Source organism: Daphnia carinata, chromosome 3 (assembly GCF_022539665.2).
Source record: "Daphnia carinata strain CSIRO-1 chromosome 3, CSIRO_AGI_Dcar_HiC_V3, whole genome shotgun sequence".
Classification (NCBI taxonomy): domain Eukaryota; kingdom Metazoa; phylum Arthropoda; class Branchiopoda; order Diplostraca; family Daphniidae; genus Daphnia; species Daphnia carinata.
The window spans coordinates 11,180,368-11,196,411 of NC_081333.1; the positions used below are offsets into that span (position 1 = coordinate 11,180,368).

The following is a 16,044-nucleotide window of genomic DNA, read 5'->3' on the forward strand; positions in this document are numbered from 1 at the left end:
TTTTGGGGAAGGCCAAGCAGACATTTCTTTCTATAAGAATATATATAGTACCGGACGGGTTGTGCGTGTGTGTTAAGTGTTCAGTCAGTAAAGTGTTTTGAAACTTATTAGTTGTCGGAAAATGATATAAGATTTTGAAGTTTTTTTTAGCATGTAACAGAGATTAACAATTTTAGCATCAAAATGTCAGAAACTGAAGTATTAAAGAACATGGTGATGAGCTTTCGTGTCTCGGAATTGACTATGTTGCTGAGTTTTGCTGGACGTAGTCGATCAGGTCGGAAAACAGAATTGCAGATGCGAGCTCTGGAATTGATCAAATTACGATCTTCACCTATAAATGCCAAAGTTCGCGAATTATATCGGTCAATTCAACAGCAAACAGTGGCAATGGGACAGAGTGCTGCAGAAACCACACCACCTTACATTGGTGCATCAACCAGATCAAGCTCATCTCTCTCGCCATCCAAATCCAGTAATTATTCTGAAATGGAGAGGGCTGCAATCCAAGGAAGAAATCCTTACATCCATACCAGTGGTCTGCCTTACTCAACAGGTTACACTTCTAAGCAAGCTGTGTCTGGCGGTGGTTCACAACCATCATTTCCGGTTCACCCTGATGTCCGATTGAAGAGATTACCATTCTTTGATTCAATAGCAGAACTTCTACGCCCTTCCAGCTTGGTCCCTACAGGGAATTCTCGATATCACGACACAAATTTTGTATTTCATCTCACACCTCAGCAAGCAACAGACATAGCAAGTTCAAGAGATGCCAGGCCTGGGTCCAAAATAGACTATTTGAATCAAATTCAAATGAGGTTTTGTCTCTTGGAAACATCATGTGAGCAGGATGACAACTTTCCATCCAACCTCTCAGTCAAAGTAAACAGTAAACTAGTGACCTTGCCGAATCCTATCCCGACCAACAAACCGGGGGTAGAACCTAAACGGCCACCAAGACCTGTCAACATAACTTCACTGTGCAGGCTTTCACCAACAGTGGCTAACCAGATCAATGTGACGTGGTCATCGGACATGGGCGGGAGAGGTTATGTTATGGCCATCTATGTTGTCCGGCGTCTTGCCTCCACTGATCTTCTCCAGAGATTGCGAACAAAAGGAGTACGTCCAGCAGAATATACTCGTGGCCTCATCAAAGATAAACTAGAAGACGCCGACACAGAAATTGCCACCACATCTCTTAAAGTGTCGCTCGTGTGTCCTTTGGGGAAAATGCGAATGCAGTTGCCTTGCCGAGCAACATCTTGTTCACATCTACAATGTTTCGATGCCTCGCTTTTTCTGCAAATGAACGAACGAAAGCCAACTTGGGTCTGTCCCGTCTGTGACAAATCTATTCTCTACGATCAACTTGCGATTGATGGCTACTTTTCTGATATTCTGAATTCACCTCTTCTTCCGGCTGATATTATGGAAGTTCAACTGAACGTCGATGGAACATGGACCGTGCTGTCGGCTAAAAAAGAAACGAAAAGTAGTATTACTTTCTTTTTGGGATGGAAAGAATTATAAATTAACTTTTTATGATTATTTTGTAGAAAATACAAGTGGAGAAAGTTCAGTTAACTTGGACGTCGTCGAGGAATTGCCAACTAATCCGACGAATCCAAAGGTAGAGACTATTGATGAAACAGAATTGGAATTAGTTTGCGAAGGTCCTCCTCCCAAGAAGAAAGCCCCTATGGTAGTAGACCTGACGCTTAGTAGCGACAGCGAAGAGGACAGTGACACTTTGATGAGTATCAAGGAGCGTATGCTTAGTCGTCAGCGTAGCTCCGGCAGTCAGTCAAGTTGCCCTGGTGATTCAGCCGACGAAAACGCAGCAGCTACGAATGGTATTGGGAGCTTATTCTTATTTTCAAAAAGCGCAATCAATTTCACATTTGCCTTTAATAATTTATTTAAAGCACCTGTTAACCTCAGCAGCAACGTGAATACAGTCACAGGGAGCAGTAACAGCAGTCTAAGTTCATCAGCATCGAATAGCTCTGCGAGACCAGCTCAAAACTTTGAATCTTCGTCAGGGTTAGTTTATTCCCCACCTTGTATTGATTTGGATGACGATTCTCTTTAAATTAAAAATCAAAACAAAAAACAGAAAACAAAACAACAATCCTGCTATTTTCCTGTCATAAAGATATACTTGAAGGGATCCATGTACCATCGTGCTTGAGTGACGTTCGCAAGGCATGCTTCTGATCCATTTGCTTCTGTGTTTGATTCGGTATACTTGATGGTTCACCTTCAAAACCATGATTATACTGTTGTGATTATTCCTTCGCTATTCTAGATATCCAGAGTATCATGGTGTTGTGATTCATTTCCACGCTCCACTAGTTCTTTTTACAGGTTTCAATAAAGTCGTCTTCTCGGTTTTGCTTTTATGTTTTCGTTTGTCCGTTTCAAAATTCTTTGCCTCGGTTCGCAAAAAATTTCAGCATGACATTTTATGGGTTGATTTTCTACTGCTCATTTCGAACTTCGGCCTATTTTTTTCCCCCTTGTTCTGGTAGCGGTATTTAATTTCTTAGTAATTTTTCTTGGCTTTTTCGCATGAAGTTTCCTGATTCGTTGAGAGTCTGCCAACTTGGATGAATGGCATTCTTTTCTCATCATTATATCGTTGTTTTCTAATTGTGAACTTGAAATATTTGTTATCGTGACCCTCGAAGCGCTTTTTATCGAATCCATTGCCTATTTAATTTTCCAGAATTTTTGGAATGAAATTAAATTATTTTACAGCGTTAACAGTCCACTTGCATACAATTATATGGCCGGGAGCAGTTATGGAAGTCCGACTTACTTTTCCTACAGTTCATCAACTACCAATGGACAAAATCTTTATGCACCGTATTCCAATTTTGCCTATTCCTACGGAGGTATGATTTACTGTTCATGTTTTGTTTTTTTAAACAAACAACTCACTCATGTCTGTTGAAATTGTTGACAGGTACGAATGAGCTACAAAGCGTATTAGGCGACGCGATGAATGGCCACACCTTGCCAACTGCAGCGACCCAACATCAATCCCCAAATAATTCGGTGCCACCTGTTAGAAATAATTATAGACGATCCCAATCCCCACCAGATGTAATATCTTTGGACTAGTTAGTTACGATGGAGGTAAAAATGTGTCGTCAGCTCGCCACATTTACTCTTTTATTCTGTATTTTTTAAAAGTTTGTATTCCAAAACCTATGTAAAACTAAAATCATTTTTATGACTGTTTAGTTAATTTAATACAACTTTTGTCATTCTTAACTTCGTTATACTGTAACCTCGTTGCTATTTATTTTTACGTGGTTTACTTTTAGCCAGATTCCTCTAAGAAATGCAATTTTAAAATGGTACACTAGAGAGTTGCTCGTTGATTGGCGCAAATTTTCGGTTACCGCCCAGCTGGCAAAGTTGGACTGGTTGGTTTAAATCCACATGTTGCCAATTCACTGTAAATCATCGTTCTTTGATTTTCTCATTTTTTCTAAGTAGGGCTTGGCGCCGGATTACCCACCGAGTTGTCAATGGAATATACTGACTCGAAAGTTAAAAAATGTGGCAACAAATACAAGTTAAAGCACATTGCGTGTGTCGCGCCAGTATCTTCCGGCAGTAAAAAGGTAACCGGGTGCCGAGCCCTGCCTCTAGAGCCTCACCCTCACCCTAGGGCTCGGTACTCATTGTCTGAGTACCCGTTAAACTGCACCGACCTACCGGAAAATGAATAATCGGTTACGACTCGGGTAGATGTCTGCCACTGTTGCCATTCTTTTAATGATTAGCTAAAACATGTTCACTAAACACAAAAACACGGCATCTTTTTGTCTTGTATTTACAATAAAATAATACAATATATTGCAGAAAATGCGTAAATGCAACAATATTTAATTTTCTGTTTAAAAAATTAGGGTATAAGTTGAGGTTAACGGGGCAGAAAGCGGTGTAATTGGGATTTTAACCAGAGCATTGTTACCGGTTTCTGTTTTCTTTCGTTCCGATTTTAAATCGGAAGCCTTCACGAATATATATAGACAGAAAAAGAGATACTACCCGATGAAACCGTACCGAAATCCTAAACGACTCAATAGATTGGCCTAAAAGTTGCCCGATTGGCACGGGGCCGAGCTCTACGGCCCTACCCTAACTGACGTAGCCTTTTGTCCTATCAAGTGGAAGAAGACAAACTTAGGAAAACAAGAACACCAACTGGCAACTACCATTTTGGCAGACCGCGCATTTTATTCCACCATTGCTCTTCCCTCTCTAAGGTAACCACGTGTCTGTTCCTGCCACACAAGATTTCCCGAAAGAAATTCGGTAAGTTTCTCAGAGGAAAATTATAACGTTGTATTTACTAAGGCGTAATGAAACAGCTGTTTTGTTGTTGATACTGTCAGCACAATAATGACTCGTTACGCCAGAGCAAACGGTTCTAAATCATGCAATGCTCGTGTGAGTGCAGATCCGACGCCGTGGTCCGAAATGGTTTCCCCTAACAAGCGCGTAGCCGAAAGCATCGATGATGATGACGTTACAACTCCTAAAAGAGAGAAGAAAACTCCCAAGAAGACTCCCAAAGTTGTCAAGCTTGAACCTGGGACGCCAAAATCACTTGCTGTTCTTAAGAGTCCAGTTCATGAAACTTCACCACTAGTAGCTACAACATCTGCTAAAAAGGTTTTGCGGAAAACTCCTGCAAAGCAGAAGGACACAAGCTCTGTTAATACCCCTGGAAATGCCAGCACCCCACAAGGTATATTTGCCATTTTGTTTAATCACATTTTGTTTCTGGCAAGTGGTTATATTGTTTTTAATTTTTGTAGCAGGAAAGCTTTCACAACCGAGTCCAATTCAAACAAGGTCAGCACGTAAGAAGAAAGCTGAACTTAATGCAATACTGGGAACCCCAAATAGTAAGGCAGTTTCTCCAACTAAAACTGTTAAGGGGACAAATTTAAACTCGAAGACTACAAGGAAAACCCAAAAAAGTACTCCTAAGGCTAAAGGAATGAAAAATAGCAATAAAGAAGACTTTAAACTTGAGCTTGATGATGAAATGGATTCTGACGATTTGGATTCTGATGACAACATGGGCCCTGATCATGATTCAGATGACATTGATTCAGATGATGAATTTATAGGTATGAATAACATGAGAGCCAATACTTTTTATGGATTGAGTAATATTCTGTTTGGTTAAATGAGAAATAATCCAATGTTATCTATTGGTAGATGAAGAGCATGCTGCAAAACTAAAAGCAGAACTTCAATCAATCATCAATAAACCAGTCAATAGCAAGTCAATTCTGAAGAGCACTAAAACACCAGTTAAGAAAACGAAAACGCCGGCGAAGGAATCCCATGCATCCAAAAAAAGCCCAATTAAGGCGGACACTCCAGCAAAGGAAACGCTTGAGCAGGGTAAAACTTCAGCGAAAGAAACGTCTACTCAGGTTAAAACTCCAGCCAAGGGAACGCCTATTCAAGTTAAAACTCCAGCAAAGGAAACATCTATTCAGTTTAAAACCCCAGCCAAGGAAACACCTATTCAGGTTAAAACCCCAGCCAAGGAATCACCTATTCAGGTTAAAACCCCAGCCAAAGAAACACCTATTAAAGCTGAAAATTCGGCCAAAGAAACATCTGTTCAAGCTAAAACTCCAGCAAAGGAAACATCTATTCAGGCTAAAACTCCAGCCAAGGGAACCCCATCTCAACCTAAAATTCTGGCGAAGGTAACGCCTACTCAAACTAAAACCCCAGCCAAGGAAAACCCTACGCCAGCTAAAACTCCAGCCAAGGAGACGCCTACTCTAGCCAAAACTTCAGTGAAAGAGACCCCTACCCAAGCTAAAACCCCGGCGAAGGAAACGCTTACTGTAGCCAAAACTCCGGCCAAGATTCCTGCCCCGGTTACAACCCCAGTGAAGGAAATTCTTACTCCAGCAAAAACTCCAGCCAAGGAGGCGCCTACTGTAACCAAAACTTCAGCGAAAGAGACCCCTATCCAAGCGAAAACCCCGGCGAAGAAAACGCTTACTGTAGCCAATACTCCGGCCAAGACTCCAGCGAAGGAGATTCCTGCCCCGGCTACAACCCCAGTGAAGGAGATTCCTACTCCAGCTAAAACCCCAGCGAAGGAGACGTCTGCTTCGGATAAAACTACGACCAAGGGGTCTCCTGCACAGGTGAAAACTCCCAAAAAGCCTCCGACAACAACGCTCGCCACGGAAACCACTGCTCCAGTTAAAGCCCCGGCTAAAGGCAAAGAAACTTCGCCTCCAGTGAAGACTACAGCTAAGGCGAAAAACTCTGCGTCTCTGGCTGAAACTTCGGCAGCGGATGCCACATGTCAAGCAACAAGTGCAGTACAGGATAAAAAGGCTCCCGCGAAATCGTTGACTTTAGGGAACTCAAAATTGCCAAACAATAGAGAACGAAAAGCTCTGAAGGCCAAGGAAAATCAAGCACCGAAAGAGTCAGGAGTTTCCGAAGTGGCCCATAAAGGATCACCTAACGATTCACAAGCTGAAGATGCAAAAGCAGCCAAAGCTGCAAAAGCTCTAGCGAGGAAGTTAAGGTGGAAAAAAAAGAGACTTGAAGCTAGAGACAAGAAAATTGCTGCAATGCAGGCAGAGAATAGTGGAAATAGTGATTCACAAATAAATAATGGAACCTCATTGTCAGAAAAGGAGGCTAATGGCGCAGTTAAAAAAACTGTCGTACACGACATGATGAAATATCTTACTTCTAGACAAATAGGCTTAACGTCGTCAAATCAGTCTCCGAAAACTAAGACGAATGCCGCATTGGCCGAAGAAGAAAGATTTGTCGAAGTTCGCAAGAAGCTAGTAGCCAGTGGCAAAACGGAGGAAGAAATCGATCGAGATCTTCCGAGGGTAATTTTACCATTTTTTCGCTTGTTTAATCGGTTGAATTAAAAATAAAATACTTTTTAGATAATGATGGCGATCCAGAAGCGCTTAGAGGGAACCCGATGCCTTAGGTGTCGTAAAAGGGGACACATGCAGAGAGACTGTCCGGTTTCTGAGCGACGACTGGCCAGCAAATGCTATAAATGCGGAGACACGACGCACACTATTAAAGAGTAAGGCACAATTTTGTCCTATGTTGAAGTCTTACTTAAATGTTGTTTATTTAGTTGTTCCATCAAGGAAGAGGTTTACACTTATGCAGAGTGTTTCATTTGCCGCCAGACTGGTCATCTTACTCGAAGTTGCCCTAGTAACCCAAAAGGGATTTACCCTCATGGTGGTGCGTGCTTTAAATGCGGTGACAATAGTCACTTGAGCAAATCTTGTCCTGGTACCAAACGATCCCAGGACGAAAAAAAAATGTCAGACGTTATTCAGAAGAAAGTCATCGCTGGCGTACTGAACGTTAAACAGTCCGCTGATGCTGACGTCATGGAGGATACCGTTGAAAAGATTCAAAACAAAACTCCAAAGCAAGGAAATAAAAAGCGGGTCGTGAAATTTTGATGCATTGACTAGTGGTGTACTAAACATTTATGTATACACCATATGCTGTCCTAATCGGATTCTTGTGAATTGACTTACGGGAAATACACGGTTCTTCAAGACGTTTTCGTACTCATAAAATGTTTCGTGAAAAGTTTAAAATTTGGATGGTATAGTACCAACTGTTTGTAGTGCATAGTGTGATAAGTTTGAATTTCCTAGTGGAAGTCGACATAAAATAAATTGGAAAAACAACTGATTTCGGCACTAAAATGGTAGATGCAATACAAGAATGATATTGGTCTGCAACATATTTTAACGCATAAACTTTGATTTCAAGGAAAGGCCTTTTTCTTGGTAACCAGTTGAGGTTTTCTTAGTCACTACTATTTAAAAATACAAGTTTAGTGCTATCAAATCTGAAAGTTTCTGAAAGTCGAACAGAAAATATAACTGACAATCTGACATAACCAGGGCAATAATCGGGTAATCGATCGACTGTGATTGGTCCGGGTTGGGTCCAGAGGTTGGAACCATCGATATTATCAATCAAACAAAAAGTATTACACAAAGCGCTAGCGTATTATAGAGGAAATTAAAGAAAAATTTCATCAATTTTCCATCATAATTCAATTAATTATCAATTCAATAATCCCAGTAAAACGAGTATGAGGAATTAGAAACAAAAATGGTTTTGAATACAGTTGACGTAAATTACATCCATACGCTGTGTTGCCAATATTTTTAAAGCTGACAAGACGCACTTGTTTCTTTTTAGCAACGCTGCCTCTCTAAATCAGTCCTTTCATTGAAGTCGACTCCTTAGTTCGACTCTCTCTCAGTCTTCATCGTTCTATCCGGGAAATGGTGAGTTCGGTCTATCTTCGTCACTTTAACTCGTTAAATATCTCGCCGTATCGAAACCATCTTATTGCCTGTTCAAAATTTTTCTACTTGTCATTTTGTCTTGTTGCCTAATCCGTTATATTTTGTTTGTTGCGCTCTTAGTCGACCAATCGAAAGAAGACCAGGAAACTTCGTGGTCATGTCAGCCATGGCCACGGTCGTATCGGTACGGAAGCGCGTCTTGTTTTATGCTATTTGTTTGTTTAACGTCATCTAATCTCATTTTTAGGCAAGCACCGTAAGCATCCTGGTGGTCGCGGTAACGCTGGTGGTATGCACCATCACCGCATCAACTTCGACAAGTACCATCCCGGTTACTTCGGCAAGGTATGATTGTGTTCCGTTCAGTAACAAGTGCCGTCTTCTCGCATATTATGTGTCACTATGTAATCTGCATTCTCCTTGGAGAAGAAAGATTGGGCCATTGTTGACTGTGCAAGAGAAGTAGATCAACATGTAGAGTAGTGTGCCATCCTGCTGGACCTCTTTCTTAATGTCCACTAGCAAGATTCTTCACTGTTCTTCCACAATTAATTAATCAATTTATTTTTACAGGTTGGTATGAGAAACTTCCACTTGCGTAAGAACCAACACCACATGCCAGCCATCAACCTTGACAAGCTGTGGACCCTGGTTACTGAACAGACCAAGGAGAAGTACAAGAACCACCCTGAAAAGAAAGTCCCCATCATTGATGTTGTGCGAGCTGTAAGTGTTAGATTTTTCGTTTCGTCTTCCTGCACCTATGTGCCATTCTTTAACTTTTTGCAATCTTTATTTTTAAAGTTGTGAGAAGTAAGGCCAGAATTGGCTGTGCAAATGGAAGTATATTATTTGGCATTCACATCACATCTATTCGGACCTCTTTCTTAATGTCCTTTGATGAGATAAAATGAGTGTGAAAAACAATGACTACTTTGTGAATATTTTTAACAGTTGTTATTTCTTTTTAACAGGGTTACTACAAGGTTTTGGGCAAAGGTATTCTCCCCAAGCAGCCTGTCATTGTCAAGGCTAAATTCTTCTCCAGGATTGCAGAGACCAAGATCAAGTCTGTTGGTGGAGCCTGTATTTTGACTGCTTAAGATGTGAACCTGTCTTGGCATTAATACAGCGTCTATATCAAACTGGTTTTATTTTTTTTTTTATTTTGGTTTATCAGTATGAAAGTTAAATAATTTCGATTTCAGTATTTGACTTGAGATGCAGCCTAAGCTACAATTTGTCATTCCGTTTAACATTTCCTTGTAGGCAAAATGTTTTCACAATACGGAACATTTAACATCGCCGCTTGAAAACTTTTTTTTCCAGACGAGATCTCGACGAATTGTTTAGTGTCTTCAAATCCGTAAGATTGGGAAACGGGTTTTTCCTGAGCCGTTTTCCCCTCGTCGGCATTGTTAGATCAACACCCGTAGCAGCCTCAAGAAAAAAAAGGTTATTTCTTTTAGACAGGATATCAAAATATCGTTACTATACCTTAATTTCCGCAAGTAAAGCGGGATCTTGCCATTCGGGTACCGCATCTTTGACGGGAGTGCGCAATGTTAAAGGATCTTTGGGTCGACCTTGTTCATCACGAGCGACAATTAGTCCATGAAAAGGACATTTTTTTCGATCTTTTCTAAGACAAAGTTTTCCATTTGGTAGTTGAGCCCTGCAAGACCATTTAACTGGACAGAAGGCTTCCCCTAGTTCTACGGGATGACTAACCAAGTCTATTGTTGCTGAAGAGCCGCTTTCCGGATCCTGAACCCAATAACTTTCCACGGTGTTTCTAGTTATCAAGTTAACCAAATGAAATCAACAGTAACAAAATTAATAAAATGTTTTAGTCACCGTGAAAATGTTGGAGCCGGTACACTAGACAGCGAAGTTGCGTATGAATCTATATCAAGAGGCAACGTCCTTTCGTTGTTTTTTCTACGCCTTTTACGGCATAGATATCCATGGGATTCTGGCTTAGTTTCCACAGTAGCGTCTGTTGTGCTAAATATATCGGTTAAATTTTCCTCATGGCTGTCCAAATCAGGTACAGTTTCTAAATCAGAATCGGAAGAGCAGTCTAAATCGCTATGTAATTTGCAACTTGCAAGATTAGTTTCTTGATATTTTTTGATCGTCAACTCCACTTTCATTTTCAAGTCAAGAATACTTTTTTGCAATTTTTCTTCAGCCCCTAGTTTAGCTGAAATGATATTCCACTTAAAAACAGCAGGTAGCCACCGACCAGTGAGCAATCGATATTGATCTTGCATGCATCTGATTAATTCCCGATTATGTTGGTTCACTTCGATGATTTGAAAAGGTTGGACATCGATTACAAGGCTGAATGTTGCGTTATTGCTTATGCCATGCGCCCTGAAATCACATGTGTCTGAACTATCTGGATCTTCACACCCGTTGGGTGCCTTGATGGCAAATTCATCAGGCAGCAACAACTCCAGTCCATTTTCAATTTGTGTAAGACAATCCCTAATTTCGATTTCTTCAGTAGTTACTTCTTCTTTTAATACTTTCAGTTTCTCTTTTCTCACAGCAGTCAATTTAGCCTCTTTTTCTTGCATCCTTTGTCTCTCCTGAGCTGATCTAGCTTCCATATCTTCAAAATCAACAACTTTACTTTTCTTCAAATATTGAAATCCAATTTTTAGCTTTTTGTAAGTCTCGCCATAGGTTTCATACCATTCTTTAATAGTTTTGGTTGCAAGAACTTTTAATTGCTTCAGTGCTGTAGAAGGTGGTGGAAGAGGAGTATTAGGGTCTATTTCTAGCACCAATTTGGAGAAACACTGGAAATCTGCAATTAAGAGCTCTCTGAAGTGATGTGACCTTTTGAATAACTCTTTGATTATGAGCAATGATGACAAACGAATCTCTGAATGCATTTGGCTCAAGTGATGTATGACAATTTTGAAGGCTTCATTCACATACACATCTGAAATTCTGAAAATTTTAGATCAGCCAGTGCTTACACCTTACACAACAGGAGTAAATGGATTTACCGACAGATGTTTTTAATCTCTCTCAATTTTGATTCCTCTATCTGTTTCAGACCACTGCTGACAATATTTTCAATGGTCTGTCCTAACTTCGCGATCAAACTGATGTCCGCCAACTTTAGATCCATTCTTTAACGAGGTAATGAATATCAGTTTTGGCTTCAAATTTTTGTGTGAGCAATGTTCTAAACTTTTTCATTTATTCTATATGGCAATCCGTTTTACCCAAAATAAAAATAAAAAATATTGGCCTTTTTTCTGTTTTACTGCTATTGCCATCTACCGGTCAAATTTCTAGTTAATTCTCTACATACACTGACCGAAAAAAATTTTTAAGCCCGACTAAGTAAGTCCGACTAAATAAGCCCGACTTTTCTCGGTCGGGCTTAAATTTTTTTTCTGAAAAACTGACACTCATCGGAATTGGTTGAATATCACAAGGTATACTCAAAACTGAATGCTGATTCCGAATAAATTGCTATTTTTTATGAAGTTAATTGTTTTTGAAATACACCGAGTATTTGACGCAATGCTAGCGCGCCAGTACGCTACAGCGCTAGTGCGATGCTTATTTTGTCGGGCTTATTTTAAACCTGGCCATACAGTTTTTCCACTAGATGGCGCTGCAGATCAGCCATCATCAGATCAGCCCATCATCAGCCTCTAGCGTGTGCAATGGAACTATTGTTACTTTTTGTTGTCATGTGATTCTCATTGTTTACTTTGTTTTTACGTTGACAACGTGTATTTGAGTTTCCCTCGTCTGAACGGTATCGTTATTTCTGTTTTTTTTTTTGTTTTTACCTCCACCCCTATTATCGATGTGCAAATATTGCACTGCTTCATTACCTAAACGAAATGTCAGCCGTTGCACTTGGGCTTAGAATGAGGTAATATTAACATACTTTTGGAAAACCAGGTCTCATGTTGTATCATTCTGGGTAAAGCCAGTGTTACCAGCAGAACTGTGCATGATATTTGGTAAAAATTGATGGTTTTTGTGTTTACAACCAAAAGCCAATTTTCAGGATTATTAAGATGATAATTTACTACTTTTACATTTGCAACATGTTAATCTTATTCTTCTTTATTAGTAAACATATCCAGTAGTGGAGTTGCAAGTAACAGATGTGTTCTGTTGTGTACTCTGCACATATCGTGGTTTGTTGCATGATTCTATTACTTTGTGAATCAATTGTAACTTATTTATGAATTGTTCATGCCTGAATATTAATGCAAAAACTACATGCATAGCAGTCATTTCCCAATGCAACAAAATATTCATAGTTTGTAGCAGAAGATTTTATCATAAGTAAACCTTGAAGACATTCTTGAAGATGTGCTATTTGCTAATATTCTGCAAGAATAGGATCACCCATTTACTTCTGTCTGGTAATAACCATATCTGTTCCACTATCCCCTTAATTCTGATGGCTACAAAATTAAAGGTATGGTTTTAATTATTTGCTTCGATTATTATGTGCGTGGTAGTGCTTTGAAATGGTATACAGGTCGTACCTGAAAACTGACCTTTAAGAACTTTGAAAGGCCATGTTATGTTCATTTACTATAGTTTACGTTTGAAACTACGCAGATCTTTTCTAACTTGTGAAGGAGAACATAGTTCATTTTTTAAATTTTCGAAATTTTAACTTTCAGTACAACTTCCGGTTTAAAAATGCCTAATAACTTACTATCTGTTGGTCTGAATTAAAAAAGCCACATTTTCGTAATCCTCGTAAAATTTGGGGTCGAATCCATGTGTCAGTAGGAAATACCCGAAAATCGTCAAAAATCGCAAATTTCCCTGAACTATAGTTCAGGAAAAATCGCGATTTTGGCCAAATTGGACTTTTCGCCAAAAACAGGTCAAAATAGGTCAGACACACCTTAAAGTTCACGAGGATCACGAAAATCATCTTCGTTTTTGGCCAAATTGGACTTTTCGCCAAAAACAGGTCAAAATAGGTCAGACACACCTTAAAGTTCACGAGGATCACGAAAATCATCTTCGTTTTGTTGTGGGCCCAGTATTTCTGGAGATATAGTCTACTTCTGGTCACTTCCGGTAATTTTTTTTTCAACTTCGCAAAAACTAAAAAATGAACATTAATATGCCAAACATTTTAAGCATTTTGATCATATATGAAATGGTGTAGTGTCTTCTTTCGTGCTTGTTTTGTTATTGCACTGTTGGTTGATCGCGCGACTTGATATACTTATGACACTACTTCGTTAACAGAGACTACTAGCATTATGTATCACGCTAATGGGAAGGTATACCTGGTAAATATAGATCATAGCATGAAGATATACCACATACTATTATTATAACCTTATCATGCACGGCCATCTGATGTACAGTCAGGTTTAAAAATAAGCCCGACTTTTTCTTATTTTACGTTACGCTGTAGCGTATTAGCAAGCTACGGGAAGTTACGTAGTACTAATAGCTCTGAGGTAGAGCGTCTGAATACAGGAATCGAAAGTCAAGAGTTCGAGTCACGTATGGATCCTATGTGCCAGAGGATTGGGTTACGGTTCCCACTGTAGACAATATTTCTTTGTCCAAAAAATGAATCACTCTATTGTATTTATAGGTGACATTCCGAGATGGAAATATTAAATTGCGTTGGGACGCACAACAATATTATTACAAGTGCAAATAGATTTCCTTCAAAATACATGGAAAAATAGTTAACTAATTGATAAAACTCATGGCTTTATGGTTGAGTATCGGCGTCGCACGCCTGTAATCAAGGGTTCAATCCCGTAAGGAGTAAAAATGAAATTAAATAAATATATATACGTAACTCAAAATGTCAAATTGTATGTACAATGCATGTATACTATTCAATATCATTAATGCACATGGAGTTGTAAAATCTCCATGAAGTGAGATTAAAGTGCATCATTCCATAAACAATCCATCGTACAACAACGAAATGTTCGCTCATGATTGGGTACAGGAAAAAATTGAAAATACGAGTACGCCAATAAAATGACATTACGACATAATTAAGGAAATGTTCACAAAAGTTAAAAATGCAGAGCAACACCACGACAGAACAAAAAGACAAGATCTGTAAAGCTTTTTTTAAAATTTGTATTGAAAATACTCTGCACAATTTAAAGACTTGCAACTTTGAAAGGGCAAAATAGCCGATTCCAAAGTTGCTGTCAACTAAGGTAGGGGGAGACACTACCTCAGTTGACTCACCGGGGAGATTACCCGGTGCGTGGCTAAGAGAAGCCGGAAGAAGAACCAAGGTTTCGGACAAGCTTTTACGTGAGCGATTAACTGTTAATTCGGATTTTTGGGTAGCCCCATAGCCCTCCAATGATATCATCGGACCATGAGGACCCCCACGTCCCCTTTCCATACAGCGCACTCACAACCTTTGCTGCTGATCACAGTAGGGGCATGACCCCCTAATTATTACAAATCTAGGGGAAACGGGGCCACAGAAAAGAAGGGAGCCCAGATATACACTTTAATTTTTAAACACATAAATGTTTTACGTTCTGGATGAATCAGCAATTAACCGTGAAGTGAAAGTATCGTTCTTCAAAAATCTAGCATCTCTTTTCGTCTTCTATTTTTGAAACGGAAATATAACGGCTGGACATCTTTTACGGTTAGCTGCAAAATTTCATCATGAAATCTGGAAGGAAAAAGAAAATTCAGATCAAGGTAAAACATGACCACAGAAAAGATGAGAGAACCTATTAATTGTGCTTCACTTTGAATGAAACAAATACCGTAACATGGGAGATCTGGACGATATTTCCAATGGGAACTTAATTATGCACTTCACTTTGAACATACCATGGGTGACGGTTGGACCAAAATATCGATATCCTTTTAACAATACTGATAGTTTTCAATTAAAAATATGTCAACCTCCACCAAAGTATAGGCTTGTCACTTGGGAGTTTCCTTTCTGTAATTTACAATATTTTATTTAATAAACTCATGATCTCTAAACCATCAATTAATTACCAAATTGTTTAAGAAGACATGTTTGGCAGAATGACAGTCATTGATAGAAAATCAATAATCTTTGCAGGCCTCTTCGATTGCTGAAAAGGCAAAACACTGTTCAAGAAAGAGGACAAGATCCAATTACTGCAACTGAATATTATCAGAGCAACTCCAACCAAATATTCCAAAATGTTTTCAACTTCAGGCAACAATTCAGGGAAGTTCTCTAAAGAAAACAAGAACATTCCCTTCGTTATGCAGGGAATTTTGTTGTAATTATAACAAACGATCAAAGTTGTCTCACAGCCGGGATGGGAAAATGGAAAAGGTTTGTCCATAGATAACCTATCAACCAGTACTGTCACATCACTGCCAATACAGAGAAGGAAATTCAAAAGTTATTTAAAATTCAATAGATATTTTACCATTAATGATACTGCAACACATAGCTGTAGCAGATGCTTATTCTATGAAAAATTTATCCTATTGTAGAATAGGCCTTGCCTAAAATGTAACGCGAATGCCATCACCTAAAATTTATGGCAATCCGTTTTACACAAAAAAAAAAAAAAATTTCGCAAAAAAAAAAAAAAAAAAATCACACTTTTTTCTTATTTTCCGACACGTAGCCATCTACCGCTCAGACTCG

General features: G+C 39.2%; 4 protein-coding genes across 6 annotated transcripts; 3 read left to right on the top strand and 1 right to left on the bottom strand.

The window, feature by feature from the left end:
• Positions 1–12: 12 nt before the first annotated feature.
• LOC130697576 (E3 SUMO-protein ligase PIAS2-like) lies at positions 13–3,285 on the top strand. Its single transcript, XM_057520495.2, has 5 exons — positions 13–1,498; positions 1,563–1,859; positions 1,932–2,049; positions 2,767–2,903; positions 2,975–3,285. Exons 1-5 carry the CDS (start codon positions 184–186, stop codon positions 3,130–3,132), a joined length of 2,025 nt encoding a protein of 674 aa, XP_057376478.1. The 5' UTR covers positions 13–183; the 3' UTR covers positions 3,133–3,285.
• A 923-nt stretch (positions 3,286–4,208) lies between these two features.
• Positions 4,209–7,624, top strand: LOC130697571 (neurofilament heavy polypeptide-like). Of its 3 annotated transcripts, none has more exons than XM_057520485.1 (6): positions 4,209–4,338; positions 4,419–4,774; positions 4,845–5,162; positions 5,254–6,920; positions 6,981–7,129; positions 7,184–7,624. In XM_057520485.1, the coding sequence occupies exons 2-6, from the start codon at positions 4,426–4,428 to the stop codon at positions 7,521–7,523; spliced, it is 2,823 nt and encodes a 940-aa protein (XP_057376468.1). In that variant the 5' UTR covers positions 4,209–4,338; positions 4,419–4,425; the 3' UTR covers positions 7,524–7,624. The 3 variants fall into 3 exon arrangements, with proteins under 3 accessions (XP_057376468.1, XP_057376469.1, XP_057376470.1); XM_057520486.1 differs by having other exon boundaries at positions 4,848–5,162; XM_057520487.1 differs by having other exon boundaries at positions 4,484–4,774.
• Positions 7,625–8,274: 650 nt separating this feature from the next.
• LOC130697599 (large ribosomal subunit protein uL15-like) lies at positions 8,275–9,535 on the top strand. The gene is made up of 5 exons (XM_057520528.2): positions 8,275–8,369; positions 8,511–8,574; positions 8,638–8,735; positions 8,964–9,116; positions 9,365–9,535. The coding sequence occupies exons 1-5, from the start codon at positions 8,367–8,369 to the stop codon at positions 9,491–9,493; spliced, it is 447 nt and encodes a 148-aa protein (XP_057376511.1). The 5' UTR covers positions 8,275–8,366; the 3' UTR covers positions 9,494–9,535.
• Positions 9,536–9,541: 6 nt separating this feature from the next.
• LOC130697581 (UV-stimulated scaffold protein A-like) lies at positions 9,542–11,575 on the bottom strand. The gene is made up of 4 exons (XM_057520501.2): positions 11,414–11,575; positions 10,248–11,354; positions 9,888–10,185; positions 9,542–9,830 (listed from the first exon to the last, which is right to left on the bottom strand). The coding sequence occupies exons 1-4, from the start codon at positions 11,536–11,538 to the stop codon at positions 9,687–9,689; spliced, it is 1,674 nt and encodes a 557-aa protein (XP_057376484.1). The 5' UTR covers positions 11,539–11,575; the 3' UTR covers positions 9,542–9,686.
• Positions 11,576–16,044: the final 4,469 nt, after the last annotated feature.

What these genes read in the sequence shown, in the direction of transcription:
- LOC130697571 (XM_057520485.1), top strand. Translation starts at nt 4,426, where the DNA reads ATGACTCGTTACGCCAGAGCAAACGGTTCTAAATCATGCAATGCTCGT. An exon ending in AAATGCCAGCACCCCACAAG is followed by an intron (nt 4,775 to 4,844) that starts GTATATTTGCCA and finishes TAATTTTTGTAG; the next exon opens with CAGGAAAGCTTTCACAACCG. An exon ending in TCGATCGAGATCTTCCGAGG is followed by an intron (nt 6,921 to 6,980) that starts GTAATTTTACCA and finishes AATACTTTTTAG; the next exon opens with ATAATGATGGCGATCCAGAA.
- LOC130697599 (XM_057520528.2), top strand. An exon ending in ATCCCGGTTACTTCGGCAAG is followed by an intron (nt 8,736 to 8,963) that starts GTATGATTGTGT and finishes TTATTTTTACAG; the next exon opens with GTTGGTATGAGAAACTTCCA. An exon ending in TCATTGATGTTGTGCGAGCT is followed by an intron (nt 9,117 to 9,364) that starts GTAAGTGTTAGA and finishes TCTTTTTAACAG; the next exon opens with GGTTACTACAAGGTTTTGGG.
- LOC130697576 (XM_057520495.2), top strand. Translation starts at nt 184, where the DNA reads ATGTCAGAAACTGAAGTATTAAAGAACATGGTGATGAGCTTTCGTGTC. An exon ending in AAACGCAGCAGCTACGAATG is followed by an intron (nt 1,860 to 1,931) that starts GTATTGGGAGCT and finishes ATTTATTTAAAG; the next exon opens with CACCTGTTAACCTCAGCAGC. An exon ending in TTTTGCCTATTCCTACGGAG is followed by an intron (nt 2,904 to 2,974) that starts GTATGATTTACT and finishes AATTGTTGACAG; the next exon opens with GTACGAATGAGCTACAAAGC.
- LOC130697581 (XM_057520501.2), bottom strand. Translation starts at nt 11,538, where the DNA reads ATGGATCTAAAGTTGGCGGACATCAGTTTGATCGCGAAGTTAGGACAG. An exon ending in GAGATTAAAAACATCTGTCG is followed by an intron (nt 11,355 to 11,413) that starts GTAAATCCATTT and finishes TAAAATTTTCAG; the next exon opens with AATTTCAGATGTGTATGTGA. An exon ending in CTTTACTTGCGGAAATTAAG is followed by an intron (nt 9,831 to 9,887) that starts GTATAGTAACGA and finishes TTTTTTCTTGAG; the next exon opens with GCTGCTACGGGTGTTGATCT.